Here is a 25,271-nt window from a genome sequence, read left to right as displayed (position 1 = left end):
GGGTTATCCAATGTCTTGGATGTGCAGAGCTCATAACTCAGACCAAAACTGAAAGCAGATAAAATGATCATAAGCACTAATAATGGGATAAAGCAAGGGGGGAAAAAAGCACTACATAAGTCAATTCACATGCATGTGCATTCCCCCTCTGCAATTACATTGGCAATAAAATTTGCTGTTCCATCACAGGGACGGAAACAGCTGCCAGGATCTTGAAATATTCTTTTAGACTGTCAAAAAAAGACTGAAGTCCAGCAAACATGATTAAGGGAATGGAGTATCTGTCACAGAAGGGGAGCCTGAGAGAGCAAGGACTATTCAGCCTGGAAAAAAGGTGACTTGGTGGGATCTTTCCAACCTGGAAAAATACCTGATAGGGGGAAGTAAGAAGATGAAGTCAGGCTCTTCTTAGTGATGCCAGTGGAGAGGAGGTAAGGGCACAAATTAAAACACAGGAAAATCCATTTAAGCATAAGAAAACAGTTTTTCTTATGGTGAGCAAGGTCAAACACTGGCACCTGTTGCTCAGAGATTGCCCAGAGTCTCCATTCCTAGAGATATTCAGAACCTGACTGGACATAGCCTTGAGCAACAAGATGACTCTGCTCTGGGGAAGGGTGTGGAATTAGACTTCATACCTCAACCATCCTGTGATTCTCTTAAAAATAATAACCCACAGGTTCTGCTGTCTTGAGTGAATTAAAAATCAATTGCTTGTAACCACACTCTTAAGCCCTGGCTTCCATTTACAAATTCTAACATTTAAACATTTGAAGAAAGCCTTCCTACAGTAAACAGGATTGCCCACAATGTGGAGTTAGAGGCTTTTTGGCAGATGTAAGCAAACAACTGTAAGAAGGTGTGAATCATTCTAATTAACTCCATGGGTATATAGCTGGGAAGCTACACAAGGGCAATTTAAATGCCAACATTTCACTGCTGGTCACTTCAGTGGAAATCCTCAGGGTTTCACAGTCCCCTAAGGCCTAAAGACATTTTCCAGGGTGACACAAGCAGCAATGGTCCCCTACACAGAAATTGAACCCTCAAGGTGTCCCTTCATTTCTGCAGTGTGCTTACAGTGGTCTCAGGGACAATGCAGGGTAAGTTAAAAGGAGAAAGTCTGGCAGCATAAAAGAGACCAAGAAGGGAAACTGTCACCAGCAGCTCTTGAGGAAATGAAAGCCATAGCCAGATTCACTCCAATCTCATATTCAACCTAATAAAGTCATAACTTTCTTAACTAACCTAGTGATGACCCAAAATTCAGAGCTGGTTGCTGTAGATGGTTGCAGAAGTTTAGTTTGCTGCAGAGCACAGGAAACCAGAACGAAGCACAAATACTGCCAGAAAGTAGTGGATATGAATTAGCACCTCTGCAGGTTGGACCAAAAGAGCTCTTGCTATCTACTTTCTAGATGCTTGGAGTCACAGAAAATGACAACATCAAGAGCTATAGTGACCTTAAAGCATGCTTAAAAAGGAATTAGGCAGGAAGACACATGCAAACTCATACGAAAGAATGTGGTATCTGCACAACACCACCAGCTTGATTATTTATCACATTCAAGCTAAAATTCTAAACCCTCAGCAGGTATTTTCCAGCTACAGTAACAGAAGAAAGTAGACAAGATTAAGTGTGCTCATGGGCATGCCAGTCTCACACAAATGCTGAAATTTCACATGGTCGAAGGATACAGCCTCCCTTCACCCTGCTCACATCCCACCATTCCCACAAACTACTGGGAAAAAAAAAAGGAGATCAGTTCACTACTTCCCCTGATGTGACCACACAGGTGTTGGTACTGCTGTGCAGCAGAATATGCAAAGATGAGGCCCTGGGAGCAGGCAGGTTTTCACCTTTTAGTGTATTGAAGTTACAGTGGAATTACTGCTTTAGAGAAAAGGAGGACAGTGTGAGTATGGAGAGTGACAGGAGAAATCTGTACATCTGCAGAATAGTCCTGGAGTTCCAAACATACTGGAATCTGTTACACATATTACCTTAGATCAAGAAACATAAACATGGGATGATCCCACTAATTACATCGTCAATAAAAGAACAACTGACACTGCCAAAATATAAAGTTTTTGCACTGTGTTTCCAAATTTCTACTGAACTAAGCACCATGCAACTGATTCTGGACAATCCTGAAGAGGAGGCACTGCCTGTCTGTCATCTTACAGGTCAGTACAGAGTGTGGACACACATGGCAGAAGAGGCTCTGATGCATTTCAAAAAGGTACTGGAGCACAGAAGCTTTACTGGCTTTATTTCACTGAAGCAAACCAACAACCAGTAAATTTAGCTGTGGCAAAATTTAAAAAGACAGGGCTATTCCTGGCCTACAACTCCCTCAGACCTACATCCTCCAGTTCCAAAAGTTTATTTTAGCCATGTGAAAGTCATTTACCATGATCAGAATTACACTGTTGCAAGTAGTACTAAATTCTCACAAAAGGATACATTTTTAAAAAAAATTTGATCCACTACAGATGGGATTCTTTCAATATTTGGCACTGTCAATGCAAATGAAGGAGAATACCACATCCTTGGTGAACAGGAGAGAAAATAATGAAATATTATTATACTACACACAGATATACATAGAGAAAGAATACTACCAAAAAGCCATGGCTGGTGTTTTCACCAATATCAATGAAACATCCAGAAAAGGAATAGTGAATATCACTCATCTGGCTTCCATGAAGGCAGGTCTGATTTACAGAAGGAGTCAATGAGACGGTGGAAAACTATTAAAGCACATTAAAGACTAAGGGTCAGGAACAGCAGCATACAATCAAGTTTTTAATTTATCCAGTGATCTGAACTGAACTATATAGTCTGACATAAAACTAAACTATTCTGTCAAAAGAAGAATCTTAAACAGAAGACGAAAATGTCCTCTTTTAAAGTGACTGAAATAAAAATTTTAATTTCTTCTCCCTACCTTTTGCTAGATTAAAAGAGGCCACATTCGCATAGGGGGCAGCTGAAATTATTGAATTTTTTTGGATATGACTTTGTATTAGATATTACTTTGATACCATGGTAATTTTTGAGTGAAGTGTGTTTGGTTAATGTGGGCATCAAAACTATTTTATTTCCATTTTTGAGTAAAAATGAAGTTATTTGGACAGTAAGACTAATACAGAAAAGTGCAATACAATAATATGGTTATTAACATAAAAAATATCTTAAAAAGTAAGAAAAGCAATTCTCCAAAAATAACCAGTAAATTTGAACTATACACTCTAGGAAACTCCTGTCTTCCCTTCTCAGAGTATTAGGAATTCACCACAGATTATCAGGGAGATACCATGACTTCTGTGGGTCTGATGAGTCCCTTTCTGACAGCTGTTGGAGATCTCACTGTTATTTCCTTGGATACTGAAATTAAAAGCTTCCACATGAGAATCAACTCTCCTGTCTATGATACTGCTGCTGATCAGGAACACTCCACCCTTTTTTCAGACCAAATCCATCACAATATCATTATTTATTTAGGGGTTTTCCCCCTCCACTGAATGCCCTGATCAGTGCATTGATTTCACACATCTTTTAATATTCTTTCCTAATTACTTCATACTCCTTGGGGATCTTCTCTACTCAATGCCCTACAGAGAGTGCTCTTCCACTTATATACCCGATTTTGCAGTTTTATTATAAACTGGCTATAAAGTGAAGTGGTTTGCACTGAGGGGGCCACTAAGCCTAAGTCTCAAGGACTGAACTTTGGACCCATTGTACTTAAAAATCCTCTTTAACAGCTTCAACACACACACACACACAAAAGCCCCCAAACAAACCAGAATTGCATTAATGAAAGCAATATCAATATGCAGAAATTTCAGAGTACTAAAGAAATTATCTTGAGAGCTAGAATAACAAGTGAAACAATTCAAATTACAAGGTCATATGCCTAAGAGTGTAGGAACAAGAATTTCTGTTGCATGCTGAAATCACCAGCTGAAATCACCAGGTGAAATTATAAAGGAAAAGAAAAACAAGTTACTATTTGACTAGCAAGAGAGACACCAGCATGTTCTAGTTACAAAGGCTGTGATTAATCAGGAGAGGCATTTCCAATATGCACTCAGAAGATTGCAGGCTGCTGAAAAAGTCAGGGGCAAAGGCTCCTAGAAAAGAGCACATATAGTTCTGACTACTCGTATTTGCAGAAATTAATGCCCCTAAACAGAGGCAGAAGAAGGCTAGGAAATGGAAACCCTATTGTACTAAAAGAGACTAAAAGACACTGGCTGGCTCACTTTTCCAAAACGAGAGGCAGGATTAGAGGAATGTAAGATGGCACATCAGATGGTGAACATCACAAGGGAGAAGAATTATCGAAGTTGAAGGACTGCACTTGTGAAACAACAAAAGTAGAACTTGCTGTGAATAAATTCAGGCTAGAAAGAGAGTGGTCCCAATTCTTCAAAAGGGATGAGCTTCTGAAACAGCGTCCTCATAGAAATAATGATGATGATGATGGGGTTTAAGATAACGAATAAGGTAACGAATAAGATTGCATAATGTTACCTAGTATAGAAAAGAACTGAATTTGACACACGCAATATCTTACTGTCCTATGTTCCTGTCACTTTTCCCAATTCCTCTGCAGCTAGGGTGCCAAAAAGTCTGCAGACAGAAAGTTGGCAGGAGTCTGGGGACGCAGCCACCCGTTTTGGTGTTCACTTGAAAAGAGGCAACTGCATACATGGGGTCCCACCGGGGCCCTGGACTGGGAATTTCCTATAATTTTCTCATGTTTCTCTTTTCTACTTCTTACTGTCCTGTTTCAGGGATAGAGTAACCCAAACCAAATCTCAAGTGAAAGCATTTTTATGTGGGAGACCACATATGCATTTCCACAGCGTTTTCTGTAACACTTTCTGTAGGCCTTCCACAATGGTTTGTTTCTGTTCCTTTATGCTGCTCTTTGAAGGGATAAAGTGTTTTCAGAGCTATCCATAGCACTACATAGGATATTTCTTCTTGCAAGGTTGAAACTAGTAAGAAATTTACCTGTGGGCATTCTGCTGGTTTTACATTAATATAATATCTGTAATTGATTACAAATTTAAATCACATTCTTGGTGCTACTGTGAAGTTGCACTTCAGGCCCAAGAATTTGTTACAAAGCTGAGAAAAAAACCAACGTATTTGGAATGATAAGAGTTGTTCCAAAAATAAAAACGTAGCAGAAACTGGCATTTTAAAATTTTAGTAGTATACATGCTACTATTATATATAAGAGTCTTATAACCACAGAGCAATATGTATTATAATACACAGGGCAATCAAGGTTCCACAAAACAGGTTATGGAGCAGCACAAACAAACAAAAACCCAGTTCCCTCAGAAGCCATTCTAACCCTACAGGATGACCTAACCCACTAGATCCTTTACATCTTTTAAGCAGAAGATCAAACATGTCACCAAAGCCCACCCACACTTCTAGTGGCCTCACTTAGAGTGAAGTCTTAGAGAGAATTAAAATTCTTATGCATTTATCTTGGTGTGATGTAAGTGTCTTGCTGCTAGAGGCTGTGTCCTCTGAGGTATCGAGCCCTGCCTGAGGAGTCTGAATTCCCATCTTTCATCTGGGCATATGAATATTCCATGTTATGCCAAGGTCAAAAGCCAGGATTGAGAGTACTAACCTCGTTTACATTTTAACACTTAAAAGCACCACACCTGATCTGGTTCTCCTCACCCAGAGGTACGGAATCCACTGCTTCCTTGCAGAAGTGTGTCTGTGCCCAGCTGTGGAGACCCTTGTCCTTATGCTACAATTTTTTTCCTTCTTGCTATGCATATTTACCCTTAGACAGCATCTAGCTCTTACCCTCATCTGCCACTTCACAAGCTGTCAAATGACTATTCAAGCATTAAAAAAAATGAAGGGTCTGTTAAGTTGTAAATTAAATGACAGTCTATAGCTGAAAATTAGCAGTAACGTGCCCAAAAGTTTATTGATTGCTAAGAAAAGGTGAATAACCCCCCCTACAGCTGACTGTGTAATTACTGACCTTTAGAACCCCAGAGCTATTAATTTAAGAACAGATAGAGTGAACTAGCAAACGAGTTATTTTGCAGCAGGACAGTGAAGGTACATATCAAGTTTTTGCATGTGTTCAGTGCGACCTTGAATAGTGTTATTACATGCCTGTATTTTCCATTTTAATGCAGAATATAACCCAAGCTATATCTGGACATAAAATGCCTGTCAACTAGTTCAGAAAATCAGTGGGAAGGCACCTGCAGCTACTGAGGCCTTTCAGTACATTTGAAGAACTCCACATCCTTCCAGAAAGGTTCTAAAGTACTGTTAAAGGCAGGAAAATTGTATTGCCAAGCTCAGACAGCCGGTACATGTTCTGCAAACATTTCATCTGTACTCCAGGAGATGGAGATGGAAACAGCCAGGAACAGGGCAACAGCAGACAGTAATTCAGCATCAGTACAGTGGCAGACACACACACACACAAAAAAACCCCTCACCTCTCTTCATATTGCTAAATTTCATCTGCTGTAGACTATTGCACAATTCATAGAAATAGCAGCCTAAAGACTATTAACACAAATGCTTCAGCAGTATTTAACTTTTCTCTTTTTCTTCTAAATAATAAGCAGTTATTATAATGGAGAAATAGCTGCCTTTTGACGAAGCAAACAATATTTCAAGAGGTCACGTGGTGGAGTTTACAGTAAGAAAAATTTTTAAAATATCTATTAGCTGGAAATAGTGAAAGAAAAAAGGTATCTGACCTGGTGCAGACGTCCTTCCATGAAGAGTAGTTTCATTGGGCAGGAGATCTTTTGAGTTAGAAGTGAATGGTGATTGTCTAAATGTGTCTTCAGAAAAGAAAGGGCTACAGGAAAAAACAAGATGCCTTTTTTAAAGGAAAAGAGCAGTTCACAGAAGAAGTAGTAAATATGAATTTTGACCCCAACATCTGAATATTGTAAGAAATACCATCTTATTAAGAAACCTGTTTCACTTACAGAATTCATGCTGGAAAATAGACAGACCATGAGGCAGCACGCTTTGGTAAAATTGCATTTCAGAGTAAAAACTGAAGACCTCAGAAAAGGCTTTTACCTACATTTCAACATCTTACATTTGCTACATCACAATACAATATGGATCATTAAAATTAACACTTCAAAAATTTGTATTCTATGGTCATATCTGGAGAAGGCAATCAGGAAAGGTAAAAAATATTATTTAATAATCTGAAGCATACAGTAGTTATCGTTAACTTTTCAAATATTAGGTTAAGATGCTGACTAGTTTTATTCTGACATGGCATTTCATGAATAAAGTTAACTCCATAAATTTGATTTTTAAAGCAGGAAACAATTCATAAATTGAGCGGGTGCATCCCAAAGAGTATTAAGCACAAAAACTATCAGCTACATGATTCCAAAAAGAATATTTTGCTTTAATTAACAGGCAGAAAAAAGTCAATTTCAATAGTGAAATGGCATCTCTGTCAAAGTATTTGTTTTCTGCTCAGTTAAAGATCATAACAGGAACAAGCATTCCTTGACATACGGACAGACATCAGCAAGAGGTACATAAGAAAATTCAAAATGGAAAACTACAGTCTTGCTTGGAAAAGTGTTTTCTAAGGAAATGTATTCCATCTGCATACAAACTATCAATTTCTTCTAAGCAAAGTGAGAATTACTTTAAATCTGATCTCTCCCAGATTGAGAATCCTTAACAGGTTGGCGTGCAGTAGGTGTTTTAAAGGTCCAGGACAGGAGGCCAGACCATTTCTGCAGCCTGTTCTTAACCAGTAATAAAATCCACAAATCTTTTCAGGATAAAGGACCTGCTATGAGGTCTTACAAGGTGTTGCACAGCGGGTAGTCCAGATTCCAAGTATATATCAGCTGCACCAAGCTGACCTCACCAGTCCAGATATCCAAAGTTTCTGTCCAAAAGACATTACTTGCCTGAGTTTTCCCTGGTGCAGTTTTTCTGCAGAGAATGAACCAGGTGTCTCCACCAAGTCACTTGTATTCTTAGTCAGATCTCTTCTGCCTCAGGGAAACTTGTTGATAATTAGTTAACGTGATTGTGAAACTCTTTTGGCAACCACATTGTTTTACTTTCCTATTAGACATTATTTATTTTGTGCTGTTCCATATGTGACAGTTAATGGGATATTTTGGTATTTCTACAAAAGTTTGAACACATCCATAAGCAGTCAACATTAGGGTGTGCTGAAGGGGAAGGCGTGAATTTGCCCCAAACCTGAGCAGTTTGGTGAATGCCAATAGCTGAACAATGCAGGATACTCCAGAAAACAAGTGACCAGGATAAACCAAAACAGCTCCAACCCACATGTGTGAAACTTAACTTCTTCCAAGACTCACACTCCCACTCAGGGGTGACATAATACGAAACAGACTGACACTGTATAAAAATACGGCACGATTTATTGCAACATTCCTCTCACTGGTTTAATAATGATGTGAAAGAAAAACGTCAATAAAAAATGTTTTAGTACTATTGTAATTCTTCAAAATCTTGTAATCCACTCGGGTTTCCATGTTGGCCTTCCTGTTTGTGCCTCAGATTCAGTCACTGGGACACTGCTCTTTGCTGGTTCTAAGCAAAACAGATGGTGCAGAGCTTATCTATTTCAGGTTAGGCCATAGATCACGAGCAGGGTGCTGTTGAGGGCCGCATCATATCATATCCCAAGGATTTCCCTCTCCACCACTGGCCTCTGTGAATTGCAGAACCATCCTTGGATACATCTTTTCTGCCTTCCTCTAGAATGGCAGCTGAGTCTCTTCAGTGGTGGCCCTATTACTTCTATTTCAGCAGGTACGTCCTCCGATTCCCAGTGCAAAATATAGAGGGAGGAGCTCCTGCTTCACAGTAAGAAATGACACACATTGTCCTCAATCACTGTGCAAAGTCCTTTCTGATGAAGATTAAGCTTTAGGATATCTTTTATTTTTCCTCTGGCTGCACTTTTCCAGTTTCACGGCTACACAGTTCTCTAGATGAAAGAAACTTATCTTGGCATCTTACGCTGGCGTACTCACTTCCAGATCACTCGCTTCTCCACTTTCTGTCTTCTTATCACAGATGGCAGGCTCTACCATCTCACTCAGCCAGTGAACTGTGAGGAATCCTTGCCAGTTCCAGCTGCTTAAGCAAAGTCATATGGAAGTATATGCTGGCAAAGTCCAGGAATACTCACAGGAGGAACAGCAACAGAGAGGTGACAGTTAGAAATGTTAATAAGGAATAAGAGAGCAAAAAGTGCTTGTGTACCCCATCTTGCTGGGGTTTGCTGATTTCAGCCTCACCAGTGACACAGCTAAATCTTTGTGCTCCCCAGCTGCTCACAGGTGGACAACACTGACCTCACCTTGGCTCTCTGCAGCTGTCAGCACATTTCACACAGCAATTGTGATTCAAATGCCTTTCTGTCATTACTCCAGATGTGGGCTGGTGAGCCAAACTGCAACACCACATGTTTTCTTAATGCAGTCCAAGTGCCTCTATCCTCCACTGGCTGCTCCATCACATTCTATTTTTGAGAAGGCGTCATACCTACCCAGTAAAGGCTTCCAGCTGTTTATTTAGTTTGGGGTGGGTTAGTTTTTTTTTGGCAAGGTTTTCAAGTGCCTTGAACTCACAGGATTTAGTAGACTGACTCACTTCCCCTCTTAAGAAGCTCTCCTTATTCATGTCTTCTTCTGTTGATAAATAGGCAAGATAAGAAAAGCACCCAGAAAAACTGAACCAGGCACTCAGCATTTCATGCCCTGATGGGTGGCAGCCACTCTAAGGACATCTCAGTAAAGCTCAACACAAGTTTGACAACAGCCAACTGCACTACCCTCTTAAAAGTTGGCAGTCAGAAAAAGGGCAAGTTATCTTTGAACTATCCTCAACCTTTCCAATTGGAATTATCTTTGATAGATCCAAAAGTAGCTCTGGATTCTCACACCAGTCCTGCTGGTAACATCATGAGACACTGAAATCTATTTTCAACTATTTGCCAGCCCCTCCCTGCAGTGCACCCTGGATGGTTAATGAGTAGTTGGACAATATGTGCATTGATCTCTGTTTGTATCTCAGGCTTATGTGCTTTAAGTAGCACAGAAAGGCGCGCAGGCTGCATATCCGACAAATTCCCGCACTAGCAAATATGGGAAGCATTCACTGTAACCAGAAGCTAAAAGCTCAATTGAATTATCTTTCAACTTGTAACATTAAAAAGTCCCTAATGTACATTTAGTGAGCTGGTCAGTTTATTAAAAACAAGTTATTTATTGCAGCTACCATGAATGAATAGGACAGGCCTAGAAATTTAAGTACAATATACTTTAGAAATGTTTTCTTTGCAACTGAAATGCTTTTCCATTCTGTCTGGGCAAAGCTGTTTTAATTTAGCACCAAGAACTTCTGTAAAGGGGCTGCAGAGGCAAGAAGCTCTTACTCTATCTTTGAATGAACTCTTCATCACTTCAGTGTGCTCAGTCTCCAACCCATCCACAATAACTTTCAGGTAGGGAGTAAATGTATCCTCAACAGTTCCTGCCTACTCCTCCTACCCTACCAAGGGCTCCTAAGTCTTTACCAATTACAGCTACCAGCACTTAACTGTCTAAGATCTTTAAATCTTCCCACAGGGACACCTCACCTTGCTGCTCATGGATATGTAAACACCTTGTGGGCTTGTTCCCAACCCCAGAACTGTAAAGTGCACATTTCTTTAACAGCACAGGCTACAATAGGATCACGTTTTTAATTCCTGGCTAATTTAAATTATCATCACAATGTAACTGTAATCTTTAACAAATGTTTTGTTAGCACTGTCCTACAGTCTGACTTTTAAAAATTCATCTCTAGAATGTATTGAGATGACAGAAATACTAGACTGAATTTTTTTCTATGGAAATCTAGTTTGACAGAAAACAATAGAAATCACCTCTTCTTACATTGGTCCATGTCTTAAAATCCCATTGGCAGCCTGGTCTTCCCTCAAGCAAGCACTGCATGTACCATGCAGTTTAAGTTTCATTTTTTGTTGAAAAAAAATAGAATAAGTAATTCTTAAAATGATGTGTGAATACTTGATCAGAGGAGAACAGTCATTTTGGCCTAAAAGGTTTTTGTCTTACAAACCCTAAGCAATCAAATCCATATTTGTAGCTTTTCAGACATGGGCTCCATTACTCATGGAAATATCTTACATTTGTACTATCAGGTCACATTTGCAGGACATAGGCAGGTTTGAGTTCATAAGGCAAGAGGAAGCAATGCTATTTACAGTGCAGTTTTGCAGGTAACCATGGGCTGTACTTACCTGGCTGTAGTTCTGATGGTGCTATCTTTATTGTGGTTGTGCTCTTTGCTCACCTTTTCTGCAGAGGAACACACACGGGTTTTTGTGATTAGCATATGTCATATGATGTCTATCAGATTTTACTCAGCAGAACTATTTTAATGCTTTCAGGTAACAGCATAAGCCAGGGTAATTTAGGGTAAATGGTTCCAGCATGATTAGAGAATGGGCATGACTTTATTTAAACTGACACCCAACAAGTTTTTTCAGCTCCACACGTCAGTGCTCCATGCAGAGTGTGCAGTGCAAGTGTTCATTGAACAGTGCTGGTTCCAGTGCCTTTGTATGAATGACAGATGAGGTTCACCTCCTTTGCCAAGGGAAGTGGGCAGTGCAACCCCAGGAGTGCTGCATCCTGCAGCCACTGGCCACTTAGGCCAGGAACTGCCATCTGCAGATTCCCCTCTACAGGGATCAAACCAGTCGTCACAAATTATTTAATTAGCTTTCAAAAATACAGGAGCTGAACTCTGGCTTTTCCAACTCAGTTGAAATACTGTGAACCTGACCTGGCTGCCACAGTGCTTTAAAGCATATGCAAACTATGGGAGACATTTGGCAAGGCCTCTGTGTTTCAAGTGTGAGGGTAGGAAGGTTCTAACTCCTATTATTTTTCAGCCCTGGTGATCTCACAGTTTCATAGAACTTTGGGGTTATACAAAAAAATCTCATTTTGTTCTTTAACTCCAGCTATGGAGCAGTTGCACTGGATTTACCTGATAGCTGGAAGAGCAGCTCAGATGCCATCTTCACTGATATGTCCTGGCTGAAGAGATTTCTCTCTGGGAGCACACGGCCTTCGGGCGCCTTCTGGATGCGCTCGCTGATGTCTCGCCCCAATAAAGTGCTGTAGCCAACATTTTGGCTGGGCTGGCTGGGTGACACCGAAGCCTGCGAGTCATGGATGTCAACCTCCATCGGTTCTTCCTTTATCTTTACCGTCTGGTTTTCCTTGAAACTCTCAGCTGCAAATATGTATTTAAAAAAAAATAAACAAGCACCATAATTATTTAATTAGGCTGCAATTTTTCAGAGTGCTCAAAGCAGAAATCACAATTACCAAGTTATAATTTGTGTACCACATCCCTGCAAATGGGAAGGAAATCAAGCAGCTGACAGCCTCAGTATTCTTCTGGCTGTCATAAATAGAAGCATGCTCTTGAAAATAATTTTTCAAACTAGAGAGCAGAAAACAGTTGCATATTTGCAAATATGAGAGTTACATCACTTTCTATGAATACCAAATGTGTGATAACACACCAGTAAGCGAAGCTTTGTTTCTATTCAGTAAATGGAGTTGAAGCTACACTTCAGCTCTCCTAAGGTGGGCACTGAAGGTCTCTCACAACTCCAAGTTACTCTGTATCAGCAGAAGTACCAGCACCAACAGTCAGAATTATCAGCATGGGGATAGGGGCAGAGGAGGAAACCTCATCTTTTCCTCTTCCACTCTCTTTGGCTTTCATGGAAAATTCCAGACAACCGTGTGAAGAACCTATTTGTTACACCTGCATAAGCTTTCAGGATGAGAGGAGTATTCTGGGGCTCATGTTTTTCTCAAGGCTGACAGATATTCCCTCATACATTACAAGGTCCATTAACCTTGACGACCAGTTTTGTCAAGTCCATATCCTCCCCTCCTTGCCTTCCTCTCCAGCATTACAGGTCTAGCAAACAAAACCATAGTCTAGAAGCCAATTTCTAGTTCATTTTCTACACTTGGGATTCCTTGGAAGCTGCTGAATGCTTTGGTTTGACTGCAAGGTAAGTGATAATTTTTTCCTCAGAAAAAATGCCCTGAAATCTCAAAATCAAGGCTCCAAGGTAATTTGTTTACCACACTCCACATACCTATACAGCCCTTTTGTTTCAGACTTTCTGCTGTGAAAAGAGAAGTTGAAGACCTGTAGAATTTATTCTCAATTTCATTTCAGAGAAAGATGATTTTTTTTCCCCTGATGAATTTTCATTCAGAGCACTCCTGAAAGGGCACTGGTATCATGGCAGAGCTGCCCAATGAGGTGTTGCTCCTGCTGGCTGGATGCTGACCAGAAACTCCAGAAACAGGCAGCCTAAAAAAGGCAATATGCCTGGAGAACCAAGAACATAAATAAATGCATGAACAGAGTTAAATACCAGAAGGGACACCCAGGTAAGGAATCGGTGCAACAAAATGTGCTGCTGCTCTCTCTGTTTTCCCCATCCTCTGTAACTCACGTGTGAGTGGGTCGTCTTCACCAATTTTATTCCAAGTGGAAAAGTTTCAGGCCTTCTGTTTTCAATTACCCAATATTACAGTGGATCTCGGAAGCACCAAAACATGGTTTGGTTATCCCCAGAAATGTTTTCAACCTCCTCAGCTTTTTGGTGTCATGCTGTTGTCTCCCGCAAAAGATGAACAGAATCCCTTTATTGTGAAGGCATAAGCATTCTGCCTAAAATTAAACTGGTATGTGTCACCAAGTCCTTTTTCATTACCTTGGGTTTTCCCTCTCTCCACATTCCTGGAGTAGAGAAAAAGTGGCTTTACTTCCTACAGCTCTTAAAAAAAAAAAAATTGAAGCCAGGAGATAAAAGCCACTTGGATATGTTCCAGAAACAATTTACATGAAGTGCTTTCAATCTTTTCTTATGACATTTCTTGACCTTTAAAAGACACATATAAACATTGATAAAAATCTTTACCATCTACTATCCACAGATACATCTCAGACTTCAGAAATTTTTATAGTGAATTCTCAGCTGAAGACCGGTTAGAAATATCATAATGCCTTTCTTTTTTGTCCTGTTAAGAAGATTTTTCTTTCTTTTTTTTTTTGTTTAAAGCTTCCATTACTCTCTTATTATAAAACCACAGAACCTTGCATCTGTGTTTAAAAGTGTAAAAATAGCATGCTGTACATTGAAAGTGAACACAGAGCAGCAAAGGAACGCATCAGGTAACACTGTCAATCAAAAGCTTGCTCAGGTAATTCCGCAAACAAATGACTTCTTCAGATGTCTGACAGACTAAGCACTGCACCCAGCTGCCAAATTTAGGTGCAGAGTCAGGCTGACCTTTGCTGCTCTCTCTGCTTTTAAAATATTCTTTCTATTTCTGTTCCTGCTCCACACAGTTTAATTCCCTGTCCTGCAAATGCTTTTGTATCAGAGAAACTGATAGGACCCCAACTAACGCAAGAGTCAAGCAATACCAGTGACCTTCTCTCCCTCACCATCAGCAAGCACTCCAATTGCCCTAACTAAATCTACATATTTGATCATTTCCTTTGACCTTTATCTTCCCAGCTGCACCCTTTTGATCTGACAGAATGTCCCTGCCAAATGTGAATTCTGTCATACTCTAAATCCCCAAAGCAAACACACAAAGAGAAGACTGAAGGAGGGTTTCTGATAATTTTACAAGAGCTAATGAAAGGGAAACACAGTCACAGTCTGTCCCACAAGCAGCAATCACAGGCATAAAACCCCACTGTGCTAGATCTTGTACTGGCAAAACACTGCAATTAAGGTTATGCCCATACCTGTCTCACCACATAGGCAGTCAAACTCCAGCTTCTTGAAGATTATTTTCCCTTCTGTGCTGTTCATTGCAGAGCAAGGTGATAGCCCTTATTTCTTTACATAGGTATCTCACACAGTTATAGTGCAGCTAAAGCTTTTCAAGTCAAGTACAGGTACACAAAAAGGTCTCCTGGTTCAAATAATGAAAATCATTTTATCTTTGACTTTTATAGCAGACCTAGTAGATGAGCTGGTTAAATAATCTGCAATGTATCAGAATATGAAGTTAATACGAGAGTCACGTTTTTTTCTTCAGGTCAGATTTTTATAATAGTACAACAAAAATCCATGGGCTAAAAAGACTCAAGTAGCTCAGAAGTATCCAGACCATGATCTCCAAAATACGGCCTGCTATTCATTCAAAGCTAACCTGGGTGAGGCTCCCAATAACAGCACAGCAGTGCTGAGACACATGTGGCAAAAGATGAACTAAGTCACCTAATATGTCTTTTTCTGCCATTAACTTTGTGATACAGAAACACCTTAACAAAATAAGAGAAAACAGAGAAAATTATTTTACACATGGATGTACTTTATCAACCAACAGAGATGCTGTTTCTTTACAGAGCAGTGTAACTTTTAATCATCTAATCTATGAAAGCCTTAATTAATGTCATCCCATTCACATAGAGTGAGACAATTTTCCACATCAGATATGAGAAATAGAGTACTGGACAGGCTTGTTCCAGGAGGAAGCAATTCCTTCCAGTTTTCAGGTTCTCTGGCATTCACAAGTGCAAAGAATCACACAGTAGTGATATGTGCTAAAAAAAACCCCCCAAACCTAGAAGAGCAGAAACATACAACAATACTTGTGCTACCTAAAAGTTCAGGGTACAACATTTACCCCTGAAGGCCTGACAGTGTCACCTCAATAAGATGTACTAGTAAGAGTACTTCTGAAATTTAGCCTTAGGCAACACCTCTCTCCAGCCTAGGACAGAGGCTGGCAAGTTCTAGAAAGACCATATTCAATCTCTGAAAATTGAGGCTATCACAATCCAGTCTCCACTGAGCACAAGTCAGCAAAACGCCCTTGTGGCATCCCAGGCCAACCATATTTTGGGCCACTTTATCAGATCTGCAGCCATCAGGCAGAGGGAGGAGATTCTTACCCTCTGTTCTGCATTTACAAGGCTGCATTTAGGGTATTGTGCCCTATCTGGGGCTCCCCAGTACAGGACAGACACTGACATCCCAGAGCACGTTCAGAAGGCAACCAAGGCTGTCAGAGGGCTGCTACAAGACAGAAGAGGAAAACAGCTGCAAAAACTGGATTTGTTCAGCCTCAAGAAAACAACACTAAGGGGACACTTTATTGCTGTTGACAGCTCTCTAAGGAATAAAGGGAAGGTGTAGAGAAGCTAAAGTCAGACTTCTCTCAGAAATACACAGTGATGAGTCAACAGACAAGTTGGAACATGGGGAATTCTGTTTATACATACAGGAAAAAGTATTCCCATCAGGATGGTGAAATACGGACACACGTCGCTGAGAGAGGTTTGGTTTTCCATCCCTGAATACATTCAAAACTTGGTGAGACCCTCAGCAGCCTGCCCTTATTGGATCTGCTTTGAGCAAAGGTCTGGAATAAATGACCCTGGAGGTTCCCTCCAAACAAAATTATTTCCTGAACCTTTGGCACCAGGCCAGCTGTGGGTTTATTTTGCAGAACTTTCAAAAGGAAGGTAACACTTGTTCTAATGCAGCACTAGAAATTTTTCTTAATGTCTACTCCAAACTTCCCAAGCTGCAGCTGGCACCCCTTCCTTTACCATCTGCCACCAGGGAGAAGAGGCTAACTCCACCACTTTCCCAAGTTTCCTTCAAGTAGGTGCAGGCTGCAATTAGATTGGCCTTCAGTTCCCCTGTGCCAGACTGAACAGGCTCAGTTCCCTCGATGCCTCTCAGCAGAGGGAAGCCATGACCTGATGGACCTGATCAGAAGGTTTGGAACACTCTCCCCGTGGAGACAGGCTGACAGAGCTGGGCTTGTTCAGCCTGGAGAAGGGAATGCTCCAGGGAAACCTTACAGCAGCCTTTCATTACTCAAAGCTGATTTGTAAGGTGAGGACAGACTGTTTAGCCTGTTGTGATAGGACAAGAGGCAGTGGTTGTAAATTAAAAGAGGGTACATTCAGACTATATATAAGGGAAGACTTTTTTTACAATATGAGTGGTGAAACATGGGAACAGGTTGCCCAGAGAGGTGGTAAATGGCCCATTCCTGGAAATGTTCAAGGTCAGGGGCTCTGAGCAACCTGAGTGTGTTGAAGATGTCCCTGGTCATTGCTGAGGGGTTGGACTGGATGACCTTTAAAGGTCCCTTCCATCCCAGACCATTTTGTGATTCCAGGCAGCACTCACATGCTCTGGAGGGGACACTGAACATACCCTTCCTAATGCAGCACACTCTGCTTTTCCCCTTATTTGAGATAGAAGTCAAAGGTAAGTGGATATATTTCATAAAAAACACAAGTCATGAAGTAATTATTGCTTTTGCTGATACAACAGCTGTCCAATAACCTTGCATTGCCAAAATCAAATGAACACTTGTTAAATCATTCATGTTTCTTCCCACCATTTTGTTTAAAACTCCACTCTGTGACTAAAATTCTAAGTTGCTCATATTTGCTGCAATGTCCATCAGCTTTACAAATCAACTTTATGAATCAACTTAGAAAAGAAAGCCTTTCCCATATGTCTCATAAATTGGACTGATGTACCAGTCTCCCCAGTGAAGCAGACAGGGGTAACTAGTGGGTCAACTTGTACCAACTTCAAAAGCTTTCAGCACAGAGAATCAGGCGTTTTGTTATGCTAATTGTTCTGATTTGCTAGAAATAAACATGCCCTAAAACAGCTTAAATAAAACCTCAGAGGTAGGGAACAGTTGGCGAGCCCTGAAGGTTCTGCTACAGAGACACAACAAGGAACATCTGATGTTCCCCAGGGCACTGTGCTTGATGCTTTATTTTGCTGGTACTTTTTACAAACTGCTGTTTTATATAAGACAACGTCAATGAATCAATGTAACAGGATCCTGCATTAAAAAAAAATAATCATGAAATGGCTCATATTTTTAAAAGTGGAACCTCTGAACTCCCATGTTACAGAATTTTGCAGCTACAAGCTGCTTCACAGAAATGAGAGCCAAGGAAAAGAAATGGAGCAAATTAAAGCAATAGACTAATTAGAGTTGTGATAGACATCTGCTGCTCCTTCCATTTAAATGGCAGGATGGTGGTGCTTACCTGCAAGACCCTGCTTGAAGAACCTGGTTAAAATAAAAACCCAAAACACCCACTTGGCTAGTAGCAGGGTATAATCTGGCTATGTGACTTGCCGTGGTTTGCCATTTCTCTAGTTCCCACACAGAGAAAGTCTTATTTCAGATCACACACTTCACCACTTACGTTCTGGGCTCCTACAGAAGCACCAAGGAACAACAGACTCCCCTGTATTTTGCCTCCTCTGCCCGTTATCAAGGCCTTGACAGCTCTCCTGCAATCAGTCCAGGTGCAGGGACTCTCACGAGGTACCAGCAACAGGGATCTCCAAAGAGCAGCCTAACCACACAGGCACTACCCAAAGCAGTCCACAGTGTTGTGGAAAAGAAATATGCAGCAAGGTTAGTTCTGGCCTTTACCATATGCTAGAATTGTACTATCAGTCTTTTCCCCTCGTTTTACTCTTTTAAAATTGTTGTTCTAACCCATGTGATTTCAATTAAACGTATGATACAGTGTCAAAAAAATTAACCACAAGGCACGATATACAAAATTACCATAAACATTTCTAAGTGGATAAAGGCTTCATCAAAAAATGCCAAAAAACCCATCACACCCCTCCCCTGTAATAACCAGTTGTTCCAAAAGAGGAACTATCATATAATTAGGTCACAATAAATGGAGTTGATCAGGAATGCTTTCAGAACAGAGCAACACCTCACTTTGTGTGCCGAGGTCATGAAGTATGCACTAATTGCATGTGCAGATAACCCAAAATTAAGACACTTTGTTGGTACTGGTGTGTTACAAGAGAACACTGTGTGACCCGAGGATTGAAGAATAAAAAATCCAAAGGAACCAAATAGCACAAAGGTCACACATTTGCTTGGGATAACAAGGAGGTGTGCAGTACATGGGGAACTGACCCACTGAAAAAGAGAGGAGGAAAACACCCTCAGTTACTGCTGACATGCAAAATGAACACATTTCAAGAAGAGGATACATCTGAAATAAAGGTAAATGTGATTCAGACAACATTTCTAGAACATACTAATATCCCTGGGTAAAACATTACTTGAAAAGTTCTAGTAGCTGGGATAGATTTTATACTCCTCCACCTATGCATTCATTTTCAGACAAGAAGCCAGAACACTGTATGCTTCTAAAATCTAATACGTGCCCCAAACATATCAGCAGCACGACTATTTCAGCAGAAAATGAGTTTTTCAGCTCTAAAATTGGCATGTAAATGCAAATATTTATTTTCAATTTCAATCTTCTCTGAAACCTACCTTTCAATTTATAAGACTGAGTGTATGAAACTGATCAGGAATCATTGAGGGCACCACTTAATTAAATATTTTGAGAAATAAATTAGCTTTTCCACAAAAGAGTACTTGTAAGAATGTAAAAAACAGTTATTCTAACTGATTTTATGCAATATTGAATGGGAATGTAAAATCTTGCAGGGATGGCACCCTTCCAAACAGAGATGACAGCAATTTGCCCCACTTCACTATCTCCTCAAATCTGTTTGCTCACCACTGGATCTAGTCTCAGTCAAAACTTAGCAATGGACAGAATTCCCACCTCACCTTTGTGCACTCATGCATATCATGGTGCGAATTTTATTTTCTTCTGTAAACTGGAGGTTGAAAGTCTGCTTGAACTTTGCCTGGTAACTCCCAAGCACCATTTCTTTCAAATGGGCCTTTGATTTATTCTGAAATAGCAGTTTGATTGTTAGGAAGATTTGTCCTCACCATTTGGATGGAAGTGGGTTCTGCCTAGACAGGCCCAAGAGACATGAGCCCTCTTAGCTTGGATAATCCTTTGGAAGAAGAGTGAGTAGGTATCATGCCTATGAACTGAATCCCAGGGGAACATGGGAGAGAGAGAACTGGTGTAAAAGGTCCAGTTCTACCGAAGTCATGTGCGGGCCTGATCTCACACTGGTCTTGTTGCTAGAAGCAAGCGTCCCAGCAGCCCGTCAGCTTGAAAGAGAGAGCCTTGTCTTGTAGAACTAAAGTAGCTGTGTGTGATTTTCTCTTGTTTCTGTCCATCTGCTTCTACAATGGCAACTAACAAATGTTCTGTTAATGTTCTACCACAGCAGAAGATGTTTATTATTCTAACTTTCCCTAGCTCTAGACCCACTTCTGAGTGGCTAACAAATGGGGCCTGACAAGGGGCTGGTGATTTGGAGTAAATCTACCTTTACAGTGTGTACCAGACCAAACCAGGCTCCAGAGCTGGAAAGGCCTTCCACTACCCTGTACAGCTAATAGCTGGCAACATTAGCACCTCATTTTGGGAAAAGAGGTTTCCCAGTGAAAAATATAAACCAGTTTATCCTTCACATGGAAGGAGATAGCAAGGTCTATGCCCAAATCCCAAGAGGCTCCCACCCACAAGGCTGAAACAATCAGCAATATTCTTGCTCAGGATAACAGCAGCACGTATGTCAGGAATGTAGGGAGCACAATACTATTATGTTGGAAATCCCTTGCTGAATTTGTATGTGGTGCAGGTTTTGGTGATTAGTATTACGCAGAAGAAAGGGAAAATAACAAAGCAAGAACGCAATCCATTCAGTCCTAACCAAGAATATAAAGAGTCTGGAAGGACTTGACTCAAACCCAATAATAAAATATATCAAATCTAACAAGGGCACTTGACTGACGATTTCCCACAAAGAGTAAAACATCAAGATATACTCATTCCATTTTTTTTTGTTTCTTTCCAGTACCATGAAAAAGGAGGAAGTTTGTTCTTGTTTTCCCTTTAATCTGAAGAAGTAGCTCAGGAAGAAATGTGGATGCCCCATCCCTAGAAGTGTTCAAGGCCATATTGAATGAAGCTCTGAGCAATGTGTTCTAGTGGAAGATGTCCCTGCCCATGGCTGAGGGGCTGGAACCAGCTGATTGTAATCTATAACTCCCTGAAAGGAGGTTGTAGCCGGGGAAGTCTCTTCTCCTAAGCAACCAGCAACAGGACAAGAGGAAATGGCCTCAAGCTGCAGGAGGGGAGGTTCGGGCTGGACATCAGGAAGAATTCCTTCACAGAAAGGGTTGCCAAGCATTGGCACGGGCTGCCCAGGGAGGTGGTGAAGTCACCATCCCTAGAGGTGTTCAAGAAATGACTGGACGTGGCACACAGTGCTGTGGCCGAGGACAAGGTGGTGATCAGTCAGTGGTTGGAGCCAATGATCTTGGTGGTCTTTTCCAGCCTAAATGATTCTGTTACCTTTAAGGTCCCTTCTATGATTCTATGAAGAAGTGGCTTAATTGTTTAAGTAAGGTCTAAGTCACCAAAACCAGGCTACAGAATTGCTTACAGTAGGTTGGGAAGTCCCAGTGATCTGGGAGTATTCTACCAGATAAAGATTAAAAAAAACCCCAAAAACCCACTAAAGAAGCCATTCATCTTAAATCTTCCCCTTGTAGTTGTCCTATATTAAACTGTATCTCAGTTTTCCTCTAGTGTTTTCCACTACAGTTTCTGCCTTAGATGGTAATTCAGGGAAGTGCAAGTTGAAAACTGTCTGTGGCAATCTGGGTGTAACCCCACCCCCTGGCTGATGACAGAATACTGACAGCAGGAACACCGACTTCATAAATCCTGGTCACTTTTCACCTCCTAATCTATGGATTAGCCAAAAAGACCACTGTCAGCAAAAACTGCTCAGTTCCTAAGAGCTTGTAAGAGAAATGTTACACTGGTATATTTCTTACTACAGCCTTTAAAGCCTGAGAGGTCCCAACACAAGCTGAAGACTTGACCAAGATTTTATACATGAAGGATTTCTCTCATATAAACAGGTATTTAAGGCACAAATATTCTAACATAATAGTCAGCAATAAAACTATTTAAACACATCCTGCTTGTGCTGAACTCCAGACTGACAATCCAGACCACTTGTGTCTCTGAAGTACTTGACAAAACATTAAATTACAGAGCTCTTTCCTTATAGTTACATAAATTTATATGTACCAAGAAAAATAGTCACAGCTTAGCATTCATTAGGCTGCAAACTTTTGCTACCAAAACACCCCATTCAAACCAGTTACCAGCAGTAACAGTGAACTACACCAATAACCAAATATTTAGTATTTGGGAGTCTGGGAAAAATCTGGAAACTGCTGCTCTGATCAGCTTTTGTACTTGGAAAGCACTTTTTACACCACTAACATGGAAGGCTTGCAAATCAATGATTCAAATTCTTCTGCAATTATAGTGTGGAGGCATGAACAGGAGTGAATTAATTACGTGTTTTATGGGGGGAATCCTAGTCAACTCAAGTCTTTCAGGTACAAATCTGAGCTCAAATTCAAGGTTGAGAGCATCCAATCGACAAATGATTGCAGGTAGGTTTGACAGGGATCTCAGAAGTTACTAAACTTTAAGTATTCCCACCAGCACTTTTTGCATGACTTTGGCATAATTTAAAAAAAAGTCTTGTCCAGTTTTGGAGAAGACTTAAAATCTATCAGATCCAGTTCAGGTCCAGAAGTACAAAACCCAGCCTGCCACACTGACTTTCATGTCTTGATCCTAAAATTGGTCTGTTAGAAGTTCAAAGCCTTACTTCACCTGATCCCAGTGGGAAGAATTCAACCCTTTTACTTTCTCTTAAACCTCAATTCTGACAGGTAGCCAAATCATAATTCGCAGAATATACATTTTTATTTGACTCCCTTCAGCTTTAACATTACCTGTGTGTGTACACTGTCTCCTTGTCTGGCAGAAGAATCTATCATTGAATCAATGTAGGCAAGTTCAAGTGGTCTTGCTAAATGCAGAAAGCTGGCTGAGTTTAGATAATTTTTTTTTACCAGTGTATCTTGAAATTTTGAATACAATATATTGTCAGAAAAAACCAAAAGGCTTTAAAAGTCCTATTTTATAAAGCTATGTCAGATGCAGTAAAGTACAGACACTTTCTTATGATGTTAATAAAGTGACACGTGAATAAATTGGTATTAACGTGGTTTTGTACATTTTCAAAATTATGGCACCTCAAAGCTTTAAGGCATAATTTCTTTTGACTTATTCCATAGTTATTGATTTGAAAATCAGAGCAGAGATAATTAGATACTGTGGCTACAGGCCAAACGGAGATGTTTCATGTACACGACACTGTGCAGACAGGCCTTTTAAGTTGTTCTTTAGCTTACTACTAAAGCTGAACCTACCTTCTGCAAGGCAACCCTGCCAGCATACACAAAAAAATAATTAAGAAATTCAATATTATTAAATATCTACCTGAGAGCTTCATGAGGAGCTCAGATGCTGCCTTGACTGACATGTCCTGCCTCATCACATTTGCCTGTGCTTCTGGTGGCTTGAGTTTCTCTTCGGGGATGTTTGGAGCTGAGGCTTCAGATTCTTGGCTGAACACATAGCTGGACTGAGACACAGCTGAACTTGCAGCTTCTTCATCCTTAGGCTCCTCCTTCACTTTAAAATTAGGAGTCAAGGGCTCTTTTTGATTTGCAGCTGTCAAGAGACGGAAAGAAGTAAGACTTAGTGTAATATATAATCCTGGAGCAGCTAGTAACAGGAAGAAACCATAACCTGAGAAATGCTAGAGCAGGTACTGGAAGCAGACACATCACACTGTGCTCAAAGGTGCTTCAAGTGGCAAACAAACTTCTGCACCTTTTCTACAAAGGGAGTTTTGAAACATAAAAAATGCATGTACCAAAGCTCAAGAGAAGATCCTCTCACTTTTTTTCCTCTACTCCTCCTAAAAGCACTTCCCTGGTCATTGGTTTGTAGGTCTTCTATAAGCTTGGTGGAAGTTTAAAACACCATTTCATGTAAGGGCAAATTTGGCAAAGACCAAGTTTTTAGAGCATGGTAGAGAGACGAGAGATGAGGAATAGGAAGATAGAAAACCTAAGGGGGAGTAAAAGGGAGAATGTAGCAAATTCTTAGGTCCTAAAAGTTGGTATGTTAAGAATGAGAACTGAGGGATTTTCAGAAAACAGCTCTGCACTGTTCCAAGTGCTATATCCATAAAAAGAAAGAATAAGTTTAAAATATTCCTTTCAAATACTCCATCTAAGCAGCTGTACAGCCTCAGAGGAAAGTAAGGAGACTTTGGGGGGGCTGCTTAAAATTTACACACTGAGCAGCGCTGTTCTTGAAGGGTCTTTCTGATACCCTTTGACAGTAGTAGATCCTCTGCACTGTGTTTGATTAAAAGGATAAAACCGGAGCAGCTCTTAAACAATACTTCCAAGCCCAGCCAACTAAATTCATGGGCAGATGCATGACAAGCAGAAGGCTAAAGAAGTTGCATTATTTTTCAAGTAAATATTCTTATAACTTTTTTTATGTTTAACCATGAAGAGATACTTCCTTCCCTGCCTCCTTGAGACCTTTTCTTGACTGAAACGTCACTTCAAATTTCCAGTAACACACAGCAGATGATTCCTTGAGTGCCTTTAACTTTGGCGAGTTTACATCTTTCCCACCTCCCTAAACTTCTGTCTTTGCAAACACAAAAGACAGAGCATTGTCCCCAACAAAATCTGGCAACATTTACTGCTTAAAGTCTTGGTCTACTTTCTCCTCCATAGCTTCTTACTTCTTACTCTCAAGGCCCCTCACTTTTCTGGCTTTTTTCCTCAGATACTCTCCTTCTCAGCAATTCCCCCAAAATTCCTAGAGAAACCAAATTCCTGATCCCACCATGGAGTGCTCACCATCTCCCAGAGACCCAAACTCTAAAATATGAGGTACAATTGCCATCTTTATCAGAACTAGACACTTAAATTTGCTACTTTGAGCCTTTGTTCATTTCCACACAGTTCAATTTTTGTTTTGTGTTTGTCTTTGGGGGTGTGCTAATAATTTTTCAAGCTACTGTATTACCCTGTACCACAACACATCTTTTCAATTTCTATTTCAGAGTTGTTTGATTTTCCTCCTTGTTGGTTGGCAAGCCGTTACCAAAGAACAGGGCTAAGGCAAGTAGTATAATGAGTGCACACATAAGCAGTGTGCACATACACATTAGTGCTACTCACTTCAGAAATTGCCTTACCTTATATCTAATTTTTAACATGACCTATAGACA

At 40.4% G+C, this 25,271-nt stretch overlaps 1 protein-coding gene across 3 annotated transcripts in view; it reads right to left on the bottom strand.

The window, feature by feature from the left end:
- Nucleotides 1-25,271, bottom strand: part of ZNF827 (zinc finger protein 827) — a 100,296-nt gene that overhangs the window by 26,095 nt on the left and 48,930 nt on the right. For all 3 annotated transcript variants that reach the window (XR_014226389.1, XM_082281286.1, XM_082281287.1), the window contains exons 5-8: nt 23,450-23,683; nt 12,107-12,355; nt 11,352-11,409; nt 6,775-6,878 (exon numbers count right to left, since the gene is read on the bottom strand). Coding sequence is in view for 2 of the 3 variants with exons in the window: in XM_082281286.1 (XP_082137412.1) it covers nt 6,775-6,878; nt 11,352-11,409; nt 12,107-12,355; nt 23,450-23,683 (645 nt within the window). In the remaining variant the exon portion in view is untranslated. The remainder of the gene's footprint in view (nt 1-6,774; nt 6,879-11,351; nt 11,410-12,106; nt 12,356-23,449; nt 23,684-25,271) is intronic.

This window comes from Coloeus monedula (genome assembly GCF_965178545.1).
Source record: "Coloeus monedula genome assembly, chromosome: 5".
NCBI classification, from domain to species: Eukaryota; Metazoa; Chordata; class Aves; order Passeriformes; family Corvidae; genus Coloeus; species Coloeus monedula.
This window is presented reverse-complemented; position numbering and strand designations above follow the sequence as displayed.